The sequence below is a fragment of the Clinocottus analis genome, unplaced genomic scaffold, assembly GCF_023055335.1.
Source record: "Clinocottus analis isolate CAN_PGR_092001 unplaced genomic scaffold, fCliAna1.0.p SCAF_1, whole genome shotgun sequence".
NCBI classification, from domain to species: domain Eukaryota; kingdom Metazoa; phylum Chordata; class Actinopteri; order Perciformes; family Cottidae; genus Clinocottus; species Clinocottus analis.
Genome location: NW_027175820.1, coordinates 10,207,694 through 10,230,836, shown reverse-complemented (window position 1 = coordinate 10,230,836; position 23,143 = coordinate 10,207,694). Strand labels below are relative to the sequence as shown.

Below are 23,143 nucleotides of genomic sequence, written 5' to 3'. Positions count from 1 at the left end.
AGGGGAATTAAATCTGAGGGTTGAAAATGGATGTTAAATGACAATTCCGCTCAGACACACAGACCCACACTTGTGTAGCACTTCAGAGGCTAATGAGATGCCAATCAGAGCTATTTGTAAATCAATGAGATGATAATGCAAATAGATTCAAGGACTGTGAACACACAAGCTGTTCAATGAACAGAATCAGATGTATTATAGAAAAGTCTGCAATTCTTAGACACAACATCGCTTGTAAGATTTCACCTTCCTCTAAGTCAACTTCTGGTAGAAAAATAGATGCAATTTTTATACTTTTTCTGACCATTAAGCACAATACATACTTCAGAGTGTATAGGGACCGCTTTGATTAATTAGCTCTCTTAAAAGCATTCACTCCTTTAGAAAGCTTGTGCTCAACCACATTAGTCTACTTAAGACAGCAGGGTTCCTTTGTATCAGGCACAAAGAAATATATATTTATATATATATGTAATAATAAGTCCATCATAAAAATAAAAAAGGTTGTCTGTCATAAAACATATAGCTAAAAAACGAATCCTTGTTTCCCTGGAGGACCCTTTATTGGTTTACCGAAGCCGTCTGTGTTGCAGCCGTGCTGTGCCAACAGACTGGCTACATTCAAATGAATGAGACGTTTTTTTCAAGCGTGGCTCAAGTCTCCACAGACTGAAGCTTCAACCAATCTGTTACTGTCCATATGTTCTGAACTTTTTTTTATCAAATATCTACACCGACTGATCAAGGCCCTCCATCTTTCAATGAGCCTTCCCAAAGCACTTCGGGCGTTTAGTGCTTCAGTACATGAACATGATCAGTTGACTCAATGAACAGTGTCAGTGTGATTTGAATCAGGGGAGACCTCAGTATTGCTTTCATGCCGCAAACATCTTGCATTTGGTGTGAAGTTGAATGGAAGCAGCACGACAACATCAGGTTTTGCAGCAACAACATCACACACACACACATTCTGCTTTTACTGACGTCATGGTTTGCATGATCACATTTGAGTTTTGCTAACTACAAACGCTGTCGTTCTCACATGAGAGATTTAAACAGAAAACACTTTTTAAAATCTTATTTGTAAAGCTTTTGTAAACTGTATTATCCACAAGAGTGATTGGGAGAAAACAACAAAGCACCTCTGTTTGAGGAGCAGTTTGAGCCAGTGATGGAGGGTAATGTGGCTTGAGTGTACTCGAGATGTTGCTACAATTAATTATAGGTTGTTTGCATCTAGACTTCCCATAAAGCCCCGAAACCGCGAAATAGCCTACAGCATTGAACCGCTCATTGAACACAAGATCTGGGAGGTTATCATCATGACTAAAACAGACAAGGTTCCCTATTTACCCAACTGAAAAGGAAGTGTGCCTTTTTTTTATATTTTGTCTGCATGTGCTGGAGGCAGTGCTGGCACAGAACATGAGGATTTGACAAATAGCACTTGTGAAAAAGGGCACGTTTTAAATTCAACACAAGTAGATTTTGAATACTAAAATATAACTTTTGAAGGCTTTCAATTTTTCGAAAAATGCTTTCTGAACCCTACTGACACACTTGACAAGGTTGTAAATTGGTCACATTCAGATTAAAAGTCAAGAAAAAAAGAAGAGCGGCAAAATCTAGAAGCTGGAGTAAACTTGTATTTTGTTGTCAGTGTCTCCAAATCGTGTCTAAAATTGTTGAAGATGCATTTGGTGCCTCAAAGATCTTAGAAATTATTGAATGAAATACAGCTTTAACAATGACTGGATGAAAGGTACAGACTAACCAACACTAGTGTTTTGCAGATTCTTGTGTTATCCTCACATGAATTTATTGAAAGACCATCTGTTTAACAGCTGAGAAACTGACTCCTGTGTTCCATTTGTGTTGTGTTTGATGAACAGAAATGCTGTCAATGCCTCAGAGATTTTATTTGGATACTTTATATTTATATTCTGAGGGACTAATTAGCTATTTCTTTTGTTTGTTATTACTTAAGTGCTGGAACTGTGGTTGATATTGTAATGTCTTAATGCTCAAGCGTGTCAAACATGGCTTTGTTTCTGTCAACACGTTTGCACTCACAACTCGTGGCCCTACGCTTCAAACTATGACACTCTCCGTATCCCTCGAGCAGTCAAACTCAGCTTCATTGTCAATTCCTCAACATGTACCAAACAAAAAACGCTTCTCTCCTGTCCAACATATAAAGTGAGCATAGATAATATTATTATTAATAATAATTATGGTCAAATAGATAGATGGGGAAAAAAAACATTGAGACAACATATATTTTAAAAAAAACTATCATTCTGTATTTTTGCAGACGTAGGAGTCTCTAATGTGTTACCTTTGCATGTCAGTTTCCGCTGGTTGGATGTATTTTTTTGTAACGTCCGTGTCACATGGAAACAACTTCCTTAGGTTTAGGCAACAAAACTACTTGGGTTTGGAAAAGATTGTGTTGTGTATAGTTTGACGTGTAGGACCAGCGACAAAGCTGTCGTATTGAAACCTTGTGAGTGACAACAGGCTGTTTGTGTTGTTGAGCTCTATGAATCATCACGCTGATCGGAAATGTCAGTGATTTCATTCAGACGCTCTGACAATTTATGATGCTAATGATCTTATCATATGCTTGCGGAAATTAAGCTGGATAATTGTTAGGATTTTAATGAGAGTCTTTAGAAGATAGCTGAATTTGTTACGGTGTGAATGTATTTCACTAATGTTTAAGTTGCACTAGCCCCCAGTTTTAAAGAAAACGAAGAGTCTTTACTAAGTACTAAGTGCAGCTGAGGCTGATGGGAATGTTGTTAGTTTTGCAGGTCACACTGCACATTGGTCACATTGGACCAATAAACATGTTGACGAATGATGGCGCAATACATGAAAAGTCAGGGGACCAAAGTTAGGGCAATTTATCGTGAGAGGGATGTGAGTGTGTGTTCCACATTGCATTGCAATCCATCTAATACTAATCTCATTGTGGCACCAGAGGAAAAGTCAGAGCATCAACCAAAGTCATCAGGATAAATCATTTTGGAACCGTGACTGCCTTTACTAAATGTGTTTTTTTGTTTGTTTAGTTTTCACATAAGTGAAAAGTTGACCTGCTGGTGAGTGTCAAATAATATGTAAAAGAATATGAATCTGACAATGTCTTTTTATAATAAACATTAGTTAGTTTTTCAGACCAACTTAATGGGAGCTGGGATCATGACAGAAAACACAACATATAACAGAAAGAAAGACAACATGTTGTATATAAGCTCTGGTTGAAATCATTAACATGTCATATTGAAAATGCTGAGAAAATCCTTTACATGTATTTACATTGGGCAGATTATTTTATGACAATTGGTAGACAGCAAGTCAGTGTAAGGTGTTTGAATTTCGTTCATACTAAACTTTTCATTAATCTATAAATAAACTATCTCCATTTTATTTCCAAGTAGAATTGTTCCTGAAAGAGCCCGTCACAACCTTTTGACATAAATCGTGCGTCTACTGTCACTGTCTTTGAATTGTGAAAGAGAATTCTTCAAATAGGTAAAACATTTCAAAGACACCTGTAAAGGTGCTGAGAACAAAACATTATTTCAAAACTGAAGCAAAAAACACAACTTGGATATACTGTACCAAAAAGCAGAATTTTGAATGAGCTGTGAATATGAAAATCAAATGGCAAACTTTGAGCATTATCATTGTATCTTTGCTACAAGAGGAATGAAAAACCGAGCCAAGCTTTCACCTTTGATATATCTTTGAGACAATTATGTTGTTGAGATGCGAGGATGGGATTCATCACGTTAATAACATGTAAAGTTCCCGGTAAAGTAGAGCAGAAAAAAACATGGCACAATGTCGATTGTTGTGAACGTGATGCCATCATGCATGAGTGTGACAGAGAGCAAAGGTGTTGGTCTTCTCCTTGTTATATCAGCCAGAATCAGCTTTTGTGTTTTATTGTTAAAAATTGTGTGCGCAGTGTCTTCATTTACAGTTTTGGGGAATTCCAAAAGCAAATAGTAGACATCCTCCTAACTCACCCTGTCTGATGGGTAGGTTAACTGATAATGAGCAAGACATAAGAGACATAAATTATGCCCAAATGTCATTTTGCATCGCTGCTTATGACGACACAAACGGGTTCACACAACTCCCCAGTTTCAAAAACAAAGCAACAGACGACTGAGTATGTTTACAGTCACTGAAGGACTTGCTCCCAGAAGATTATACATGCGTACATAATCTCTGCTGATCTGACGGGCATGATTTGTTTCATGGTGACAGTAAATCATGTGCATCAGATCTTACCTTTCTAAGCTTGCAAGCATAAAACAGTTTTTCTCCTCCAGGTTAAAATTCACAGAACCGTAAGGACGTACGCAAAGGAGCACAAAAACCTACACAGAGAGAAAGACATTTACACAGTGAATGTCAAGGAGGCAGATCAGGTGCTCTCCAATGGTTATGATATAGATTTATGTGTTCCGACATTCCACAGATGGCGTGAATTAGTCAGGGAGGGGGGTGCCAGCACGGGGTCAAAAGAGATGACCTGCCTTCAGCCTGCCACTTGGGAAACCAAAGCAACAGACATGTGAAGCTGCTGCTGCAGTGCAACAACCCAGAAGCTGCTACAGCAGCTGTTATTGAAGCTGCAGAAGAGAAAGTGCTCCAGTAAACTACCCTAATCTCATCACACTGAGAGATAAACAGCGCTGAAAGGAGCCACAGCAGCACAGACGTGCAGGCCGGGTGATAGAAAAGCTACATTGATTTTGACAAAGAGCAGAAAAATAATTTTGTAAATATGAAGACACACAAACCAGACAAAATGGGTTTCTAAACGTGTAAAGATTGATTTTTTTTTTTCATTGCCTGGAGATGATTTTGCATTTGAGACTAGTTTTCTATTAGTCGGTACTTACTGGTAATATGAAAGATGATATGATTATTCAAAAGGTCACAAATTAGAGGCTGCAGCTTTGTGAGTCGTTTCTTTTCCGTGCACCTTGAAAAACAAGCCTAAAGCTAACGAGAGATACTTAATGTTCCATAAACTCACAAAGACGCACAGAGACTTAGCATATTGCCTGAGGAGACAGGTAGCATATGTTTGGAAGAATGAGGGATGGAATTATAGACTTAAAGTGGAGTGAGAGCTGCACAAAAAGAGAAAGAAATCCGATGAGGTAGACACAGTACGTACGTAGAGACAACGAGAGAGGCTCACCTGATTGATGTGCTTCAGTTTGTCAATGATCTGATTGATCACAGGGTCTGCTCCCTTCACTTTCACTTCAGGGTTGGCACTCTGAGCCTTGATCCCGTTGCCCACCACACGCAGGGTGTAGCTGTGAAGCCAGTACAAAAGACAGAGAGGAGTGTAAGTGTTTCCACACATCTATGAGTGAGGCTAAAGCAGAACATGTGAAATAGCAGTGGTGGACAGTAATGAAGCACATTTATGAAAGATTGTTGAACTATACTTCTACGCCACAGCATTTATTTAACAGGAGGTTTTTTTTTTCACATTAAGATACACACAAAAACCATATATGATAAGCAAATGAAACATCATGCTTTATTAAAGAAGAAACCATAGTCTTGAGATTTGTTACAGCAGTAGTGTTTAGTTTGGGCCGCTTGTGGTGTTTATGCCTGAGTTGTTCGTGGTTCCACCAAAGAGACACTCTCATAACGTCTGGTTTAATTGCAAAGCTCAAGGCACAAAACAGTAAATATTTTCAATATTTCACAAAAGGGTAAAGATTAGAGGAGTACAGAAAGTGCGGACAGATTTGTGTGGCAGATCTTTTGTCTTTTCTTCTTTTCTCTGCCAATAATCATCACATGACGTTGACGTCTATGTTAAAACCACGGGCTAAACTAGTTCTAGCTACAATTATATGTATAATCATCTATCACAGGTCGCTGCAGAAGGAGTTCCCATCATCAATAATGTACGTACATTTTGGTGATAATACTTCATTCATTTACTTTTGTAGTTTTTTAAAAGCATGATTTTTTACATTGTATGATTGATACTTTTACTTTTAAGGTACTGAATACTTCTTCCATCAGAATACACCGCCAGTGTGTTTGAAAAGCAAACTCAACACTGAAGAAAGTCTAATTCTTTATCTCTTATTCTCTTATGGGGCAATACTAAAATATGATCCATATTCTGAACTCATACAAAGGTGATAAATATAATACAAAGCATAATTCATATGTCGGCCCACCCTGTGGATAAAGCAGGATTCGTGATGTGGGGGAAACATGAGCAGCCGTGTGTCTCTGCTGCAGTGCTGCAAGGCTGCACATTACATGTATGCTTTTATAAAAAAAACATATATCAAGCTCTTTATGCTCTCTCCTAGAAATGAAACTATTAAACCACACCGTGAGTACGGTGTACTCAACTATTCATTTATGATCTGTGCTTTAACGTCTCCATATGCAGCATTAATCTTTGTTCTAAAGCTGTTCATTGTTGTTATAGCTTGATAATAGGCTTCAGTTCACCTCAAGGACTCCTCACTCTTTAGGTTGAATACAGTTTGTCAGCTGTAATGACTTTGACCATGACAGCCGGTGAGTGAGAACAATTCAATCACATCTCAATCTCCAGTATATCGCTTAATCAAACTAGTAGACCAAGGTAAAGTCACTCACTGCTGAAATACCTGTGCACGCATGTGTGTGTATGCATGTATGTGTGTGTATGCATGCATGTGTGTGTGTGTGTGTGTGTGTGTGTGTGTGTGTGTGTGTGTGTGTGTGTGTGTGTCAGATGGAGTAGACTACTGAGGTGCTATCCTGATGTCTCTAAGAATTTAAATATCTGCATTAGAGAATTAACATGAAAACATTTAAAAAAAAACAATCAGTGGCTTAAATGAGTGATTTTGTAGCAAATAATACAAATTGATGAGTCCTCTTCAAGCAATACAAGGTCAGAAAGGGAAAGAAAAAGTATGAATAAATAAAGTGCAGGAAGCCTGGGTGTCTAATTTATTTAAAAGAAAAGGTTGGTGGCAGAATTCAAATTTAGTCCAGATGTCTGAGTCCTTGAGATGTTATTTTGATGTTAATTTCCTGAAAATCAGAACTACTAAATTTGATTAGTTTCCCACGCAGTGTCAGTTTTTACTTTTTATCAGCAGTTGGTCTGTTATTGCCACTATTTTTCTTATGAGGCTTTCTTTTTTGTGGCCTTTGTCCTCACTGTCTCTGCTGTGGCTGCTGTCTTTCTTCTGGCAGATGCGTCAAATGAAATATTAAAATGAACATTTGAAATGTGTCGACAACAGTCCTTTGCTAATTTAGAGAGCAGATGCAAATAGTCACAGTTGTATTTATAAAATGCATTTCTCTTTTGGCAAATTTATACAAATGACAACATAAAAGAGAAAGCAAAAAAAAACAACATTTGGAGGACAAGAGAAAAGTGAACATTTAGGTTAGAAGATTACAAGTCTACACATGAATAGGCTTTCAGAGAAACAGCAGAGATCTATCACCAATGACTTGAACGTATCAGCAAACATCTTTTGCACATGGAGTAAATTGATTTGTTTTGCATCTGAAGAGTCTGCATGCAAGAAATTGTGTCGGCCTTTTTGCTTGTTGACACCATCCTCAGAAAATCCTGATTCAAGGCTTTTAAACTTTTTTGCCAGAATGATACTGCTCTTTGAAACTTTTGGACCTAATATATTTGATGTGTTTTTCATGGTCAGTAAATTTCCTTCATTGATTTACATTTGCTAAGGATTGTGCAAGAAAAAATATCTTTACAAGCCAAAGCTGACCTGCAGTTTCGACTGTGGAAATTCAAATATTAGCCCTTATAAATTGATTAATGATATCGATAAATGAATACAATAACTCGTCAAACTGAAGCATCATACTGTGTATGACGTATACTAATCATGAGCTAGCCTTTGATCAAAGACATGCTGATGGTTCAACCTTTCTTCTAACAAAATAAGTATAAGCATCTAATCTAAAAGCATCTAAATCAGGGAAAGGTTCTGTTCATATAAAAAGCAGTGGGGCTTGTAAGAGACTAGAGACGTCTTGTGGGTCAGCTGCATTTGATTTTAGAGTGGCCAGGTTACTGCTGCGCGTGTCAACAAGTTCTTAGATTTCTTTTCTGCCATAACAGGATTTCTCTGAATAATTGGCTCCTTGTGCGCATCGACCAAAATGCAAGTGTGAAAGTGAAGGCCTTGTTTGCTCGCTGCAGCAGGTGCCTCCGGCTTGAGGCTGATGTGTTTGGACTAAACTGCACCTGAACCGTGTATACTGGAGCTGTGATCCTGTTGCCTCCAGCTCTGTTGAATCCCTGGACACAACTGCTGAGATGAAGTTTGTCTGGAAATGGAATAAGGATAGTCACTGTTGGGTTTGCCACTACAATAAATTGGTACGGATAAACCTGTTAAGAAAAAAAAGGGTTAAACTCTCCGCTAAACGCATGTGTTGCTTATTACCGTGACACACCATCTTACAAATCCACCTTTTTATGACCTTTACTGCAGTCTCTTCCCTCCTTTCTGTACAGTGTGATTAATAACAGATTGAGAAGATTACATTAGAGCCATCTGTGCCCATTTTCACTCACTGAAAAATGTGAACAGCCTGTATTTTAAAAACTGTATGTTGCAACCAAAAGCTGTTTAATATTGTGAAAATCACAGGCATGTATGATTTATTTGTGAGTGGATATTTAGTGCAGTTAAATGTGGAATAACTTATAAAATATCACTGGTATCTATAAACGCACAAACACACACGCACACACATACAGGCAGCTCCTCTTGCATTCAGTAAGCAATCGATTTCATTATGCCACTGGGATCTATAACCTGAAAACATACAATCTCTTGTAACAGGCTGCAATTCTGGCAATGCAACACAAGGACTCTCTGGGAGTTGCAACCCCAGAAAGTAAAGGTCTGCTCCTTAAAAGGTGTCATAGATAAAAGAAGGAAAAAAAACACTGATCCTATCATCAGCTATTCTTCAGGGCGAGTAAAAAGCACAGTAGCATCAAGCACAACCTACAAGAGGATATCAAACAGCTGAGTGATTGCCTGTGTCTCTGTGGACCAGCAGCAGGATCCTATAATCCATATCCTTCACCCCAAAGGGATTCTTGTTTTGCATCTCAACTCTACTCAAACTGCTGTTCAGCTCCAGATTGGAAATTTCAATCATTTTATTCTTGGCTCCTATCCCTCTCTCATCCAACTATATTTATCTGTAAGTGCAAAACCTTCACGCCTGGAACAAAGAAATTTGAGGCTTCTTTTGTCTTATTCCTCGACTGTGGGATAGAGTAGGATTGGTACGTCAAAGTCATTTACTCTGATCATGACACAAGAGGAACATGACTCTTCCTCCATCCAGTGTATTGTTATACTGTGGTTGAAAAATACACGCTGTGACAAATTGTATCCTGTTTATTTCTAATATTTTTGTCTTATTTTATTCATTGATTAGGGCTGTGTTGAATAACAGTTGGGAATAATAATAATAATAATAATAAATATAATAAAAATACCTACAAGTGCACTCAGTAGAGTACAGATCTCCGGCAGGTCTGTCTGCATCACTGTAATATTGATTGAATAAACACAACCCACAATTGAATAACCCCCCGACTAGACTGCAAGTGTATCAGACACAATTTTTACTCGCGGGTCTCTCACACCAGATATGTTCTCATTTTAATCGCCGTGTGCAGATGTCAGCGCCGGCTCTGTGGAGGTGCGTGTCTCAGCGCCGTCCCACTGGTTCAACCGCAATTTGACGAATTTATTTTGGCTTCAAGTCTATTTTGGTAAACATGAGGTTGATTCCTAAGAAAAAGGCAGAGAATGACTTTGTCTCTGTCCGCAGAGGACCGGCTGAGCACCGGCTGTCCCCATTGACGTAGTCTATGGTTTTACACCAGTGTGTCTCTGGCCACAGAGATACACTGAGCTGTTTTATCACTCGTGGTTTTATTACTTGTGTCCCCTACCAGCTACGGGCCGTTAAGAGTAGCAGGCAGTCTGGGCCGGGATAAACAGGAAATACAAAGTATTTTGTGAAAACCTGATTCACCCCAACCACGAGAGTTCTTTGAGCATGTTGCCATAACTGACGACCTAAAATAGAATAAAATTTGCTGCTGCAGAATGCGATACTAGTAGTAGACAGACAGATAAGCGCACAATATCTCACGGACGCATGCACACTCTGCAGCAATCACATGATTCTCCTGGCAGAGAGAACAATAATAACAACAACACTTTTTGTTTTGTTAATCAATTTTTTTTTTACGCCCCAAAGAGCAAGAATAAGACAAGTATCTGACCGTCACAAAACACAGTACAACTTCAGGAAAACACATCCAGATAGACCAAACACAGTTAATTGAAGAAAACATTCTCACTTGACATCAATTTAAAATCAACACATATGCAACGTAACAAAATGCACCGCATGTAAAGAAAACACTGGCAAATATAGAAATGCAAGTTGCACAGAAGATACAAAATTAAGTTTCCAGAGGACACTAACACTGATAAACACACCGTAGTTGTTTGGTGTTTGCTATTGGAGTTTTTTACTCCATTTATTCAAACAATGAGCTGAAATCTGCAATAAAACTCCGTAAAGCTGAGCGGAGCAAAAGATCCAGATGATAATTCTCTGTTGGCTTATCTATACAATTGCATATTCCTTTTTTTTCCAATTTGCTTGACCTAAAAGCAACACTTACAAACCAAGATCCAGTGTTTCAATCAGCGTGCTGGCATTTCTGGAAGCAGTTTACGGATGGCTGCTGAACGTTCACAGAATCATTTCATTAGCAGGTCAGAGACTACTCCCACTGTTTTAAATCTATTAGTGTGCTTCTGCTGCCTTTGAGGTATCAATCATGGGGTGCAGTCGAGCATGCCTGTTAATTATTTGCCTTCACACTATCTGTCATTCAATTGTGAGTTCACATGTATAATTACTTTGGTGATAAATAAACAGAAACACTTAGTTTTTCCAATTAGGTTCTTCCTTATTTGGGAAACGGGCCAAACATTAAATAAACAAGAAGGCGAGAGCCAATTCGGTTCATTCAAATTTTCATCTAAAATCTGAATCCAAACCTTTTTACACGACGGTGTAGAAAAAGAAAAAAGGCTGTCTAAATGCAGAAATCTATTTTTCCTGAGAGCACCTTCATCAAAATGTTATGGAGAGCGGAGTTCAGTGGCTCGGGAGATGAAGGAGGTAGACCATGAACACTGTTCATGGTTGGCTGAGTGAGAAACAAAGCGGGCCTGTGGTTAGTCGGCTCGAAGGCAATACCTGTTTTCCCGTCATCACTGAGGAAACAAAAGTCCCTCTGGCTAATTGCCGAGTGCAGAGAGGATCTGGGAGAGACTACTACTTCAAAGCAGCTTGTTCTCTTAAGGACAGAAAATTCTTCAGGCAAGACAATGGAACATATGCAGTTTAACGTGTAAATCAACAAGGGGGCCAGGCTTCAAACAAACATCTGTTAGGTAGTTAAAATGGTAACAAACAGTAACTTTGCAACATTGTCATTAAATCATACATCAAAATGAACATACCTCCTGTAGTAAATAGGTGTATGTTTAGTTTGTTTGAGGAATGCCATTTGGATTTGGGCACAAATTCCCGAATCAGAAATCAATTGACTGACAAAACTTCTGCAGACAGGTTGTAATAAGGTATTTTCCTAAAGGATTATTATAATTAGGATTACAAGGTTTGCCAGTATGTGTATCTAGAATTGTGTGCCTTTATTGAGAGCTGTGACAAAGAGGATAATACAATTGCAGCCAAGAGTGCCTTCGGCCAAGATTTAGCTCCAAACATCACTACTGCCATGTTTGTTCCAATTACTAGGAAGCCCTGAGCCTTGAAGTTGCATTGACTTGTGCCAGGAGGACACTCTGGAATTAGCCAGACAGAGCTGTTTGAGCAAGGTGGCAGCGGTAATTAATATGGTCTGGTTGGTCGGTGGGTAATGGGCAGTTTGTGTCAGGAATGTGTACTTAAACCGTTGTACTGAGATGTTGAGACTTGCTCTTAGGGGGAGACCGATTAATTACAGATATACAATCACAAACTTCTGCAGGACTGTGTCAGTTTTGGGAAATGATGGAGGAAAGAAATATAGATCTTTCTTTTTGAGCCTTTTAGCGAACATAATTAAATGATATGTTCAATGCAGACCATTAGCTTCTTAGTATGAAAAATGAAGTCCGACATGAAGGAAAGAAGAAGCTATAGTTGGAAAAGTTTGTATTACTTCTATTGATAGATTTCTGTATTTGTTCTTTTGTCTGGGCGCTTTTCACTGATTTAAAGTCGACAGAGTCCAGTTGGGCGATAGTGATGTTCACTTACTTCCGAGTCCCAGATAAGAAACATATTTCTGTTCCTTTTTTTTTTTTATTAACATTAAACATCGCAGGGAATATGAATAATAAATGTATCTGTAAATGTCTTACTGCCAATGCACTGTATCTGATTTATTTTGCCTCCAACCTCCTCTCAGTGCAACTAAAACATGATTAACATTTGTTTATGTTTAAGTTTATTTCACTCAAAGCACTGAACAAAGATTAGAGAAACATTATGGTTTTAGTGAAATACTGAACAGTGTATTTAAAAGCACTGAACAGGACAGAACTAGTTTTTAACCACAATGTTTCCCTGACCTTGCTGTCTATAATTGTCTCCATGCAACCTCAAGCTACCAACACATTGAACTGTGTGTACATGAAAACACACACCTCATCCACATACGTACGACTTTTCGACAGGGTAGGATTATCAAACTATGTCTTCTTTTTCATGAGTGGTGGTTTTATGATGTGTGTTACTGGTTTTATGTTCTGATCGGGTTGTTACTCTGTGCTGTTTATTTTGTTAATTTATCGTAGAACTGCAAAATAAATCCCACATCGACAACAAATAAAGTCTGTCTTGATATTGATCGTGAAGACTGTTGCCAATGAGCGTAATGAGGGCAGAAATTATGCGTCCTCCAAATGTGTTTGGAAAAGCAAGTTAGTACTAATATAAAAATATTTTATAGGGGATGGAGTTGGAGCATCACATCAATCAAATATTAAACTTTTTATGCCTTGACTTATTCACTTGAATAAACTGGTAATACATCTGCCAGGTCTATGCGCCCATTTGCTCTCTTTAACAATGACACAACAGCTTAGGATGGGCACTTTGTTTGTTTATTCATGTTTCACAATGCGTATTGCTCAGGGAAATCACGACACATGCTCTTTAAATGGCACCGGGTCCCGAGATCCCTGAACAGACAGTACGCTGAAACTACAGGGTTCAAGTCAGTACATGAAATGGTTCAATAGAATTAGGTTCCTGTCAATAAAAACACCCGGTCAGCAGCACACACTGCTGCTAACAGGTGATGATATCAAAGTCTCCGTCCAGCAGTTGAGTGAACAGTTGTCATGTCTTTTTGTGTTTACGTTGTTGTTGTTGTTGTTGTTATAACCTCCATAGGGTATTCCAGAAAGCGGGTTATGTGGAAACTCAGAGTAAGTTAACCCTGCGATGAGGGAAACTCTGAGTTATCCAGAAAGAGAGGTAACTGACACTCTGAGTCAGTCACCCTAGTAACAGACTCTGTGAGCATAACCTGCTCGCTGGCAGGTTTTCTACAAGAAACCCAGAGTTTCTACCTGTCTCCTCCCACATGGAGAAAGCTGTAGACTTGGATTGCCCATTCCTACCAGATCCAGATTGACATGGAAGCCTTATTGATTCAAAATGCTTTACGTCGCGAGAGTCTTCTGACCCAGATGAGACGTTTCATCATTTCCAGAGGAACATCTGTTGGAAGCTACCGCTGTTCCTGTGGACCTGCACTGACATCAGAGCACATTTTATGCATCGCGCTACGTTTTTTTTGCAAACGGTAGTTTTCTTTACAACATCGGGGATGCGGAGCATTTCGGAAAAGGCAACAGTTTGTAGAGCTGTGAGGAAAAGTAACCTCAATACTTTAATCAGTATTTTAATGTGCGTTGGTGTCGGCTACAGCGTCACATTTTAAATGACTTCAATAGGTATAAAATAAAAATGTGGAAGTGTCTCCTATGTGGGGTATTAACTGAGAAGACGTGTGAAAACAACATTTTATTAGCGGATTAATTTACTATTTCAAGTAGCCACTGAATTAATATTTACTTTGTTTAATAGCCTAAGTCAATTATAAAAAAAATGAATCAAAATCAGGCGCAATCATAGCCGAGCAATATATGCCTTACCTTTTTGAAGTATGTTTTTATATTTCATTTTTAGCTGCTTCCAGGTCCTTTTTACCCCTCTTGGATTGCACCTACATGAAAATCAGATTTCATTGCTACTTATATTCATAACTACAGCTGCTACGATCTCACGGTTAAATGTTAAGTCCGTGGAATAGTACATTCAAACCTCCGCGTTGACTCGGGCAGCAGTCTTTTCCCATCCCGTCTCTCTCTCTCCTTCGCTGCTGCAACTGTTTTGCCTTTGTGGTGAAATACGTGCTCATATTCACTGTAGGCCTGCAGAAGCACCTCCAACTCCATCGCCATTCATTTCCATGCATCCATTGTCACGGTGACTCGTGACATCGGGGCTCTATTGATGATTGCTTTTTATAACAGTCACGCACGCGCTGAACTCAGGGTGAACACACTCAGAGTTGATTGAACTAACGCAGATCAGCTGATCTGGAACAGGATCCTCAGAGTTTCCCATCTCAGAGTAAGTCAACTCAGAGTTCAGGGATAGACTCAGACTTTGTTGAACCTCCTTTCCTGAATACCCCCCTGGTGCTTCAGCCTCACCTTGATAGACACAACTAAATTAGTTGTTCACGTCCCGGCCAAACTGTGCACAAACATCGTTTTGAAGACATTTACATAAACAAGTACCAGCATATGGCACCGCTCCTCTCAACACTGATGCCCAAAATGACACTGATCTACCACACAGAAATCCATTATTAGGGTTGTAAAGACCGTGTTATATTGAACCAATAATTTTCTCCTCAAAGCTAAGTAGCTCTGTGTGCATATGAGCTACTGCCTCATCCACAATGTTAATGCCAAAAAGATATCAGAAGCCCTCAAATGGTGAAGGGACTTTTATAACACCTCTTAAATATGTAAGTGTTATAGGAGGTAATAACATCAAATGGAAAAGTTGGCTATCTAGGAAGTGCAATGGCCTCATAAAGGCAGATGGTCACTGAAAGAGGGGATTTTTAAAGGTCTTAATGCCCCATTAGGACAACAATGTTCAGGTTTAAACAGATGTGGTGAAAGCAGGGCAGCAAATAAAAGACTCATCAGTGTTGTTAGAATATTAGCGTTCAACATGCTCGCATTCAAAATAATGCTCCAGTGTATTTCCTTCACAGTGCATGAATGCTGTATCTTTTTCATCCGTTATAATTTACTGCAAAACACAAACAAATATCCTGCAGACTTTTATGCACGGACTTCTTGGTCTCAATCCAGTGGAGATTATCAAAATCATCACTCTAATGAAAAACATTTTTCCTCCCTGGCACAAAACTTAAGAGGCTTAGTTGTCTTTGCCATCCTCATCCACGGACCGAGCTTGTCGAAATTCCAACACCTGCTTCACGGAGATGCGGAGAAGTAACATGGAGAGGACGATTATGGATTTATGAGGAGTTCTGTAAACATGCATAAACAAATCAACAAGCCTAAAGCAACACCCTTATTCCCAAGTTATTAAATAGTGGAGGCAGGATGTCAGGTTAAAAGAAAACACTTGAGCGATGATTGGACTTCCTCTCCCAATGGCAGCGGTTCATGACTACGTGTCTATCCAGTCCAGCAGTGGAGCCAAAGGAGCGCTAATATATTGTAATAAGGCATGAAGACTCTGCTGCACCTCTGTGTTGGGACATTTAAGCAGGTTATTAACATGTAATTTGTCAGTGCTATGCTCAGCAGTGCTGGAACTCTCACTGTCGGCAAATTATGAGTAATGGATTGTTGAATATAAGCGTGACAAAGCACACAATTTCCACAACAATGTAAAATAGATGGAAGTGAGTGCTGACAGATCTGTTACCTTGTCTGTACATTGCTAAGAAAGCCATAACTTATTGGTATATGTTTGAGGGCCATGGTGAAAAATGGGAAAATGTATTTGCTCATTGACTGGTTCATTGCCTTTAGAACTGTTAATAGAAATGCTGATTAATGTTTAGTACATTCATTTAAAGTGAATCAAGTATTCTATAACAATGCATCATTAAGATGTTGATCATTGTAATCTAAATATGCTAATTACCTAGTAGGTATAGATGTTAAATAAAAGTACTATAGTAGATTAAAAACTACAACATCTGTCAGAAATATGAAGTGGACTAGACTAGAACATCTTAAGTGTTTCTCAAGTTGTTCTTCAGTACAGGATTGGGTAACTTAACATAGTAACTTCAAACACTTTTAATATGAGGCTGATCTTAATCAGAGAATCATCACTTGCTTTATGGAGCTTAATAGCAATAGTTGTCTCATTGTTCAGCTGTAGTCTTTTGGTTCACTCTCTCAAAGTATTGTTTTCAGAGGCAGCTGTTTTCATTGAACAAAAAAACCCTCTTTAAACTCACGTAACACTACCTGTTCCACACCAAGCAGCAGACAGAAAGATTAGCTGAATTTAGTGAAGCATTTAGCAGCTAAAGAACCGGATATTTCCCTCAGGAGTTTGTAGAGACCAAAAACAGAGCTAAAAGAAAGTTAATATTGAACTTGTATTCATGAGGTGGGCATTGACATCACTGATAATAAACTAATTAATGATAAAGTGTTTCCTGCTTCTCCACTTAAAGGGTGATTACATATCAATGTTGTGTTTACAAAAATCTGATTTGCAGCTCACAAGTCCGAGGTACTTCAAAACGCACAAAGCCACAGACAGCAGATACACAAAGGGTTATTTTTGTACTACTGAGGGTGTATGTCTGTGAAGAAGAGAGGAGGATAAGGAACATGACAGAGTTACACAGACCCCAACAGACAGAGAAGAGTTTAGCCAAATAACAGGAGTATGCATCCTGAAAGTTGTGTGTTGTGCAGTTTTTGTGAACTTACAATAAACCTACATTCATTCAGTCCCATTCTTTGAGGGAAAATAAGTACGCAGTGGGCTGAACGACAAAAAGCAGATCATTAATGTAAATTTAACTTCGAAAAATATACAATATGTAATCATGAGGAGAGATGTTTTAGATAAAGATTGCTCCCCACACAGTATGTGATGCCGTACTTTAAATTCAAGCTCCCACTCAGACTCTACTGAGGCCCAGTTTAAAGCTCCAGATTCTATTGTGTGGCAGAAACAAGAAGCCACATCTGCTGTTTTTTTTTTTTTTTCCAGCTGCAGACGCTGTGGATCCACAGCAGTAAACAACACGTTGGGAAAAGGGAGCAAAATACCAACAGTCTAATCACCCCTATGAAACTGTTATTTATTTTTTGCTCTCAGCCTGATTCTTCTTTTCACTCAGCGTAGCAGCGGCTGAATGGGTCAAAGGAGACGACTGCTGTTGATAGTAAAGAAGATCATACACCTCCTGAAAGCCCATTGAACAGCTTCGAGGTGAGTGACAGCTGCAACACATCAGTCAGACTCAATGTTGCTGGGCAAGTTAACGCGTTGATATTGCGTTAACTTTTCAATTAATTAACAGCGTTAATTATTTGATCGTGCGTTAACTGCATTTTTTTATTTAATTTTTTTTGTTTTTTTTGGGGGGGGGGGGGTTACTTTGAAGCCAATAATTTAGGTCCGCTCTCGCGCTTCCGTAACATTACCGGACTATTTGCCAGACGTGAAAGCACGTATTGTTCTGTAGTTTTTGTCCTTAACGAGCACCGCGCGAGCGAGTCGCCTCTCAAAGCTTCACAAGCGGTCACCGGCAGCTCGCGCTGTAAGCTCAGAGGACCCGGATAGAACATTAATCGCGCATGCGCAAAGCCGCCGCTGAAGCCTGTCAGCTGTCCTTCACATCTCCACCTCATTCAACCAGACGTTAGTGCACTTGTTCAAGCCAACACAGACTGGACTTTTACCACCGAGGAAGAAAAACTGAACTGAAAACATGAAAATCACTTATTGCTTTTATATAAATTGAATCAACTGCTGGTCTTTAACATCTTTAAGTTAAGCAACAAACTGAACATGGACAAAAGAAGGAGTGTTTTGTCCCTCACAGGGACCCTTACTACTTAACTGTTAAAAAAAGGAAAAAATATTTATAAACTGTATATGTATGTATGTTAACTTGTTGTTGCTCCAGAGTGCCTGTTATATTGTTCTGATAACATTACTTTAAAATAAAAGCTTTTTATTTTGGAGAAGTCTTGTGATAGTATATATATATATATATATATATATATATATATATATATATATATATATATATATATATATATATATATATATATATATATATATATATATATATATATATATATACACACACACACTATATTTTATATATAGTATATATTTTGATCCTTTATTTGTGATGCAGTAGCTGAATTAAAAGGAGGGTCAAATCTTTTATTTCTCAGCTACCGGATAACAACCTTCATGAAGGTAGAATTTATTGCAGGGCTGTTGCATTAAATTAGTCTGTAAGTTTTACCTGCAAATATAAACTGGAAACTCATAGTGTTTGTCTAAAAACAAAGTGAATAGTGGAACTGAGAGGGAAATAGATAAAATATAGTAGGCTTGTTTAACATTTTCCTTCAATATCTTATCACGGATCTTTCTTGAAAGACAGTAAAACTGCTCAGTCTAAGTCAATTTTATAGTTGACTGATCACACGCCGTAGCGTCTCTCCCTTCATCCTCTGATGGGCTTATCTGTGTGTTTATGTTTCCACACACTATCTACCCACACTTGCCTCTGTACAATCACAGGAGAATAATACAACTGCACCCCTTAAAACAACTGCCCACCCCCTTCTATCCCCCCGTCCTCTTTCCCCGACCAAGATCCATCACAATTTTGCCAATCTTTCAATCTCTCTCTGTTTGATGCAAAAACAGTCAATATGTTTTCCCCTCACGAATGGCTCACTGTTTAACTTGCTTCGTAATTAAGGAAACATTAAACAAACAACAGCTTTAAGATGCTGTGCTCACAGCTGCAGTGTGCTTTCTACTGGAGGAGAAAAGCTTTAAAAAAAATTCCATTTGCGAGTGATGGGAAGTGATTTGCTGTAAACAAACATGTGCAGTTTCCCCAAAAAATAATGTTGATACCTGGGCTTTCGGAGCAAAGCATTCAGTGAAGAGTAAGTAAATGTACAAGTTTATTCATTTAAAGAGCACAACACTTAGCTGATCCTTTGCACAAACCCTGAGATGCTTCTGGGTTGATTATGGACTTTAGGGAGGAATTCATCTTCCCACTGTCACCCTTCAACAGGTCCACTCTGCACACTCAGTGAAGATCAGCATCGTAAGGTAACTGAGGAAGGTTGTATATTATCCTCCGCCACAACTTTTCAGTTACATTACAAGAAGCACTTTTACAACATCTGAAATTTACGAGCTCGGAACTGCCGGCACGTTCACACCTCGTTCCCTCAGCGTGGCCTGTGTGCCAATAGTTTGATGGGTTAATTCATGTGGTGAATTCTTTTTTAAAATAACAAGCCCTCGGGTTGGCCGTGAAGTTGTGATTATCCTCTGTCTTGTTACTGTGCTTTAATAGCATGCCTTCAACACTGGGCACAGTGAATCAGCCCTTCCTCAAAGAGACTAATTTACCGATGCCACGAGGTGCTTTTTACGACAGCGAGTGTCCGTGTAATTTAAATGTCATAACAATGCCTCGACTGTTATTTCATTTCAGAGGGCAAAGTCATTCGTTTCAGAGTGATAATAAGTTATCAGTTGTTTTTTTCCTACAATGTTACCTGTTTTAGATTGAGATAACAGGAGATAGACATCCATCTGTTTGTGGTTTCCAATGTTAATTCATGATTAAGTGTTGTAATTAATCAATGTGTTTCATGATGTTTACGTCATCCTGCCTCATCTACTTGTTTCATACCAGTTGCCTATTCTTCCCTCGATAACTTCCAGTTCAAACAGAGCAGGGCAAACCATTTCACTAGATTTCACCATGAAACGTCGCCAGTTGATTACTTGCAATTGACAATTATTCAAGTTTTCTGAAAAATTAAAAAAAATGTAAATGAGGCATTTTCGAATTTGAGAAATTTTGAGAAAAATTCCAGAACAGAAATCTGAACATTGTATTAAGTCCGGTTTGAAGTTTGTTTCATTTTGTTGACATAGTAGAGTCAAATCTTGCTTACAGACGGGGTTTTGGAAATCTCTTTTTATCACTTATGAATGTAAAAAATACTGTCAACAGTCACATAAAAAACTATTTAAAAATGTTCTACAAGTCAGGCTACGAATGATATAGGAAGTTATATAGATAGAAATGCAACTGAAAAGTGTGGTGAATGCATGTGCTACTGAAGATGAGATTTCTATCTCAGTCTAAGAAAAATTGAATTTTTAGAAAACTGCATTTAAAGATATGTATTTTAAAATGCACCTCATTTTGAGAACACTACAGGTGAAGGGTAAAACAGAAGGATATGATCATGAAACGTCCTCAGATGATTACACACATACATATTTATGGTATTACAAGATTTCTGAGCTTGTTTGTTAACATACGCAAATGAGGCATTATCTAATGCAAAGAAAAACGTGAATTTGGGAGAAATGTACAGACCCAAATAGACGAAGTGTAGTAAACTAAACATGTCTTTCCACTAGTTCGGAAGAGGACCTGTTATGGAAGCACAAACTTGAACAAGTGCATGAAAAACAATGATTTTGCCTAAAGTATCTGAACCTGACAAACTGTTTGGATAAGGCTGGCCCTTTAAAAAAACAAAAAGGTTGGCAGTTGATTGGATGAACCATCTGTCAATCAAACTGTTGCCAGTCGGGAGAGGTGTGAAAAACATTGTGAAAAGCCTTCAGTGTTATTCTTTGCTCTTCTTTCAACAAAAAGAAACACTTGTAATACGACTGATGTTATTGCAGCATCTCTGCTCACCTCACCACCACACACACACACACAAAGACAAGCTATCGCTCCTCACAGCACACAGCTTGGTTTTCAAAGGATAAGCGATCCCAGGATTCTTCTTTTATAATAAAAAAATGTGTCTGGCGATAAGTCAAAGACATGTCGTCAAAAAAAATATGTATATATGACATATTCCAAGAGCACGTTAATGTATAGTTCAGGAGGCCATCTGGCAACGTACTCAATACAATCAATCAGTAAATAAATAAAAGGCTAAAAAGGCCAGAGCTCGGGGAAGAAAAAAAACAGAGTAACTTTGGGAAGAAGCTGGCAAAGAATTCACACAGCTTGGCTTTAGGTGTTATAGATGTGTTGTAATAAGAATTTATTTTATTTTAGGACACACAAAAAATGTTCCCCTGTGCAATTCTGTAAAACGTCAGAGTGACAAATGGAGCATGCAGCGTATTTGGGTTTGCTCCTTTTTGACTGAAGCAGGTTTCGAGGCTATGTGGCGAGCAGCAGCGCTAATCTTCACAACTTCTTCACACTTCTTTAGCTTGTGTCAACACCACTGTGAGTCAGTTAGCCATTCATATGCTGCTACAGATGGTCTCATCCCTCTTCTTCAGCTCAGCGGCTGACATGATTCATGGGGCCCTGTGTCTTGATTTAGGGTCTCTTTCATATTTCTTCTTGCCCACAGCAGAGGAGCATTTCTCTAACATACCCCTGAGGCGATGACCCTGCGCTGTTTGGCTGCAAGAAAAGGGGGGAAAAAGCTCTGCTGGGCAAAACGGGGCACAACTCTAGCACAACTCACACACACTCCCAAACACACACCGAGACACACACACACGCGCGCGCGCGCGCATGCTGCATATAATATGCACATGATGGGAGCTTGGTTAAAGGCAAACAAGACAATGTTTCTTTGTTTTATCACTAAATGTGCTTTAGAATAAACAACAAAATGATAAATCAGGATTAAGTGCACAAACAAGCTCTTCGGGGGGGGGTCTCAGCTAACTCATTACTGCACCACTCCACCCGTCACTTCCACTCTGCAGTTATTCCCGCTCCCCAAGTCAATGGAATAAGCACGTCACTCAAAATTAAATCATCGTTTCCCCAGTCAATCTCAGTTGGTTGAATATGTACAATAATAACTTTGTGTGTTCCCCTTCTATCTGGAGTCAAAGTTTTCCTCCAATTTGTTCTCTATGGGCTTCAGATTGCCCTGTCAGAAAGGACTACAGTGAAAGACTGTGCACACCACTTCCTTATCGCTACCAGTAAATTACTTCAGGATCAGATACAGACTGCCAACTCGCAGAAACTCCTCTCAGCAGACACAGAGAGGGGGAAAAGAGGAGATAGAAAAGAGGGAGGGAGAGAGAGGAAGAAAAAAACATGTCAAGACATGGCAAGAGGAGGAGAGTATCCCTGTGGAGACCGATTGTTTCGGCTGCTCTCAAAGGTCACCGGATGTTATCTAAAGATCATCTTCAGTCACCAACACTCGCCTTTTTTACACCATGCTCCACAGCTGGAGTTGAGCTCTGTCAATCAAAACGTTCATATCCTGCAGCGACAACTAAGTGTCTTTCTCTTCCCAATGTAATCAATGAGAAAGACAATTCTCTCTAGAATGTTAAAGTAAGCAATGAATAAAATGACATCACAAAACAAAAATCACCCGCAGGATACTGGAAAATATACATCCTTCAGCATTTCTGTTTCATGGACTATTTAACAAGAAAATATGACATAAATGTACTGATGTTTAAGAAGTAAAAAAGATAATAAAACCAATCAATCAATCCGTGATTTGTCATTCTTCATAATGAAGCTGCTGGAGCCAGTTGTGCTCAGCCATTTCTCCTGTTAGCTTTGTTTAGGAAAAATGAACGACTTTATCTTTTATCTACTTTAAGCACATGTTCAAATCTGCAAATGTTTCATCAGTCA

The 23,143-nt window shown here is 38.8% G+C and overlaps 1 protein-coding gene across 1 annotated transcript in view; it reads right to left on the bottom strand.

Annotated features, from left to right (window-relative positions):
- The window catches only part of gpc5a (glypican 5a), a 105,823-nt gene that overhangs the window by 46,976 nt on the left and 35,704 nt on the right, over positions 1 to 23,143 (bottom strand). Inside the window, exon 7 of the mRNA XM_068575058.1 lies at positions 5,231 to 5,351. Coding sequence (XP_068431159.1) covers positions 5,231 to 5,351 — 121 coding nt within the window. The remainder of the gene's footprint in view (positions 1 to 5,230; positions 5,352 to 23,143) is intronic.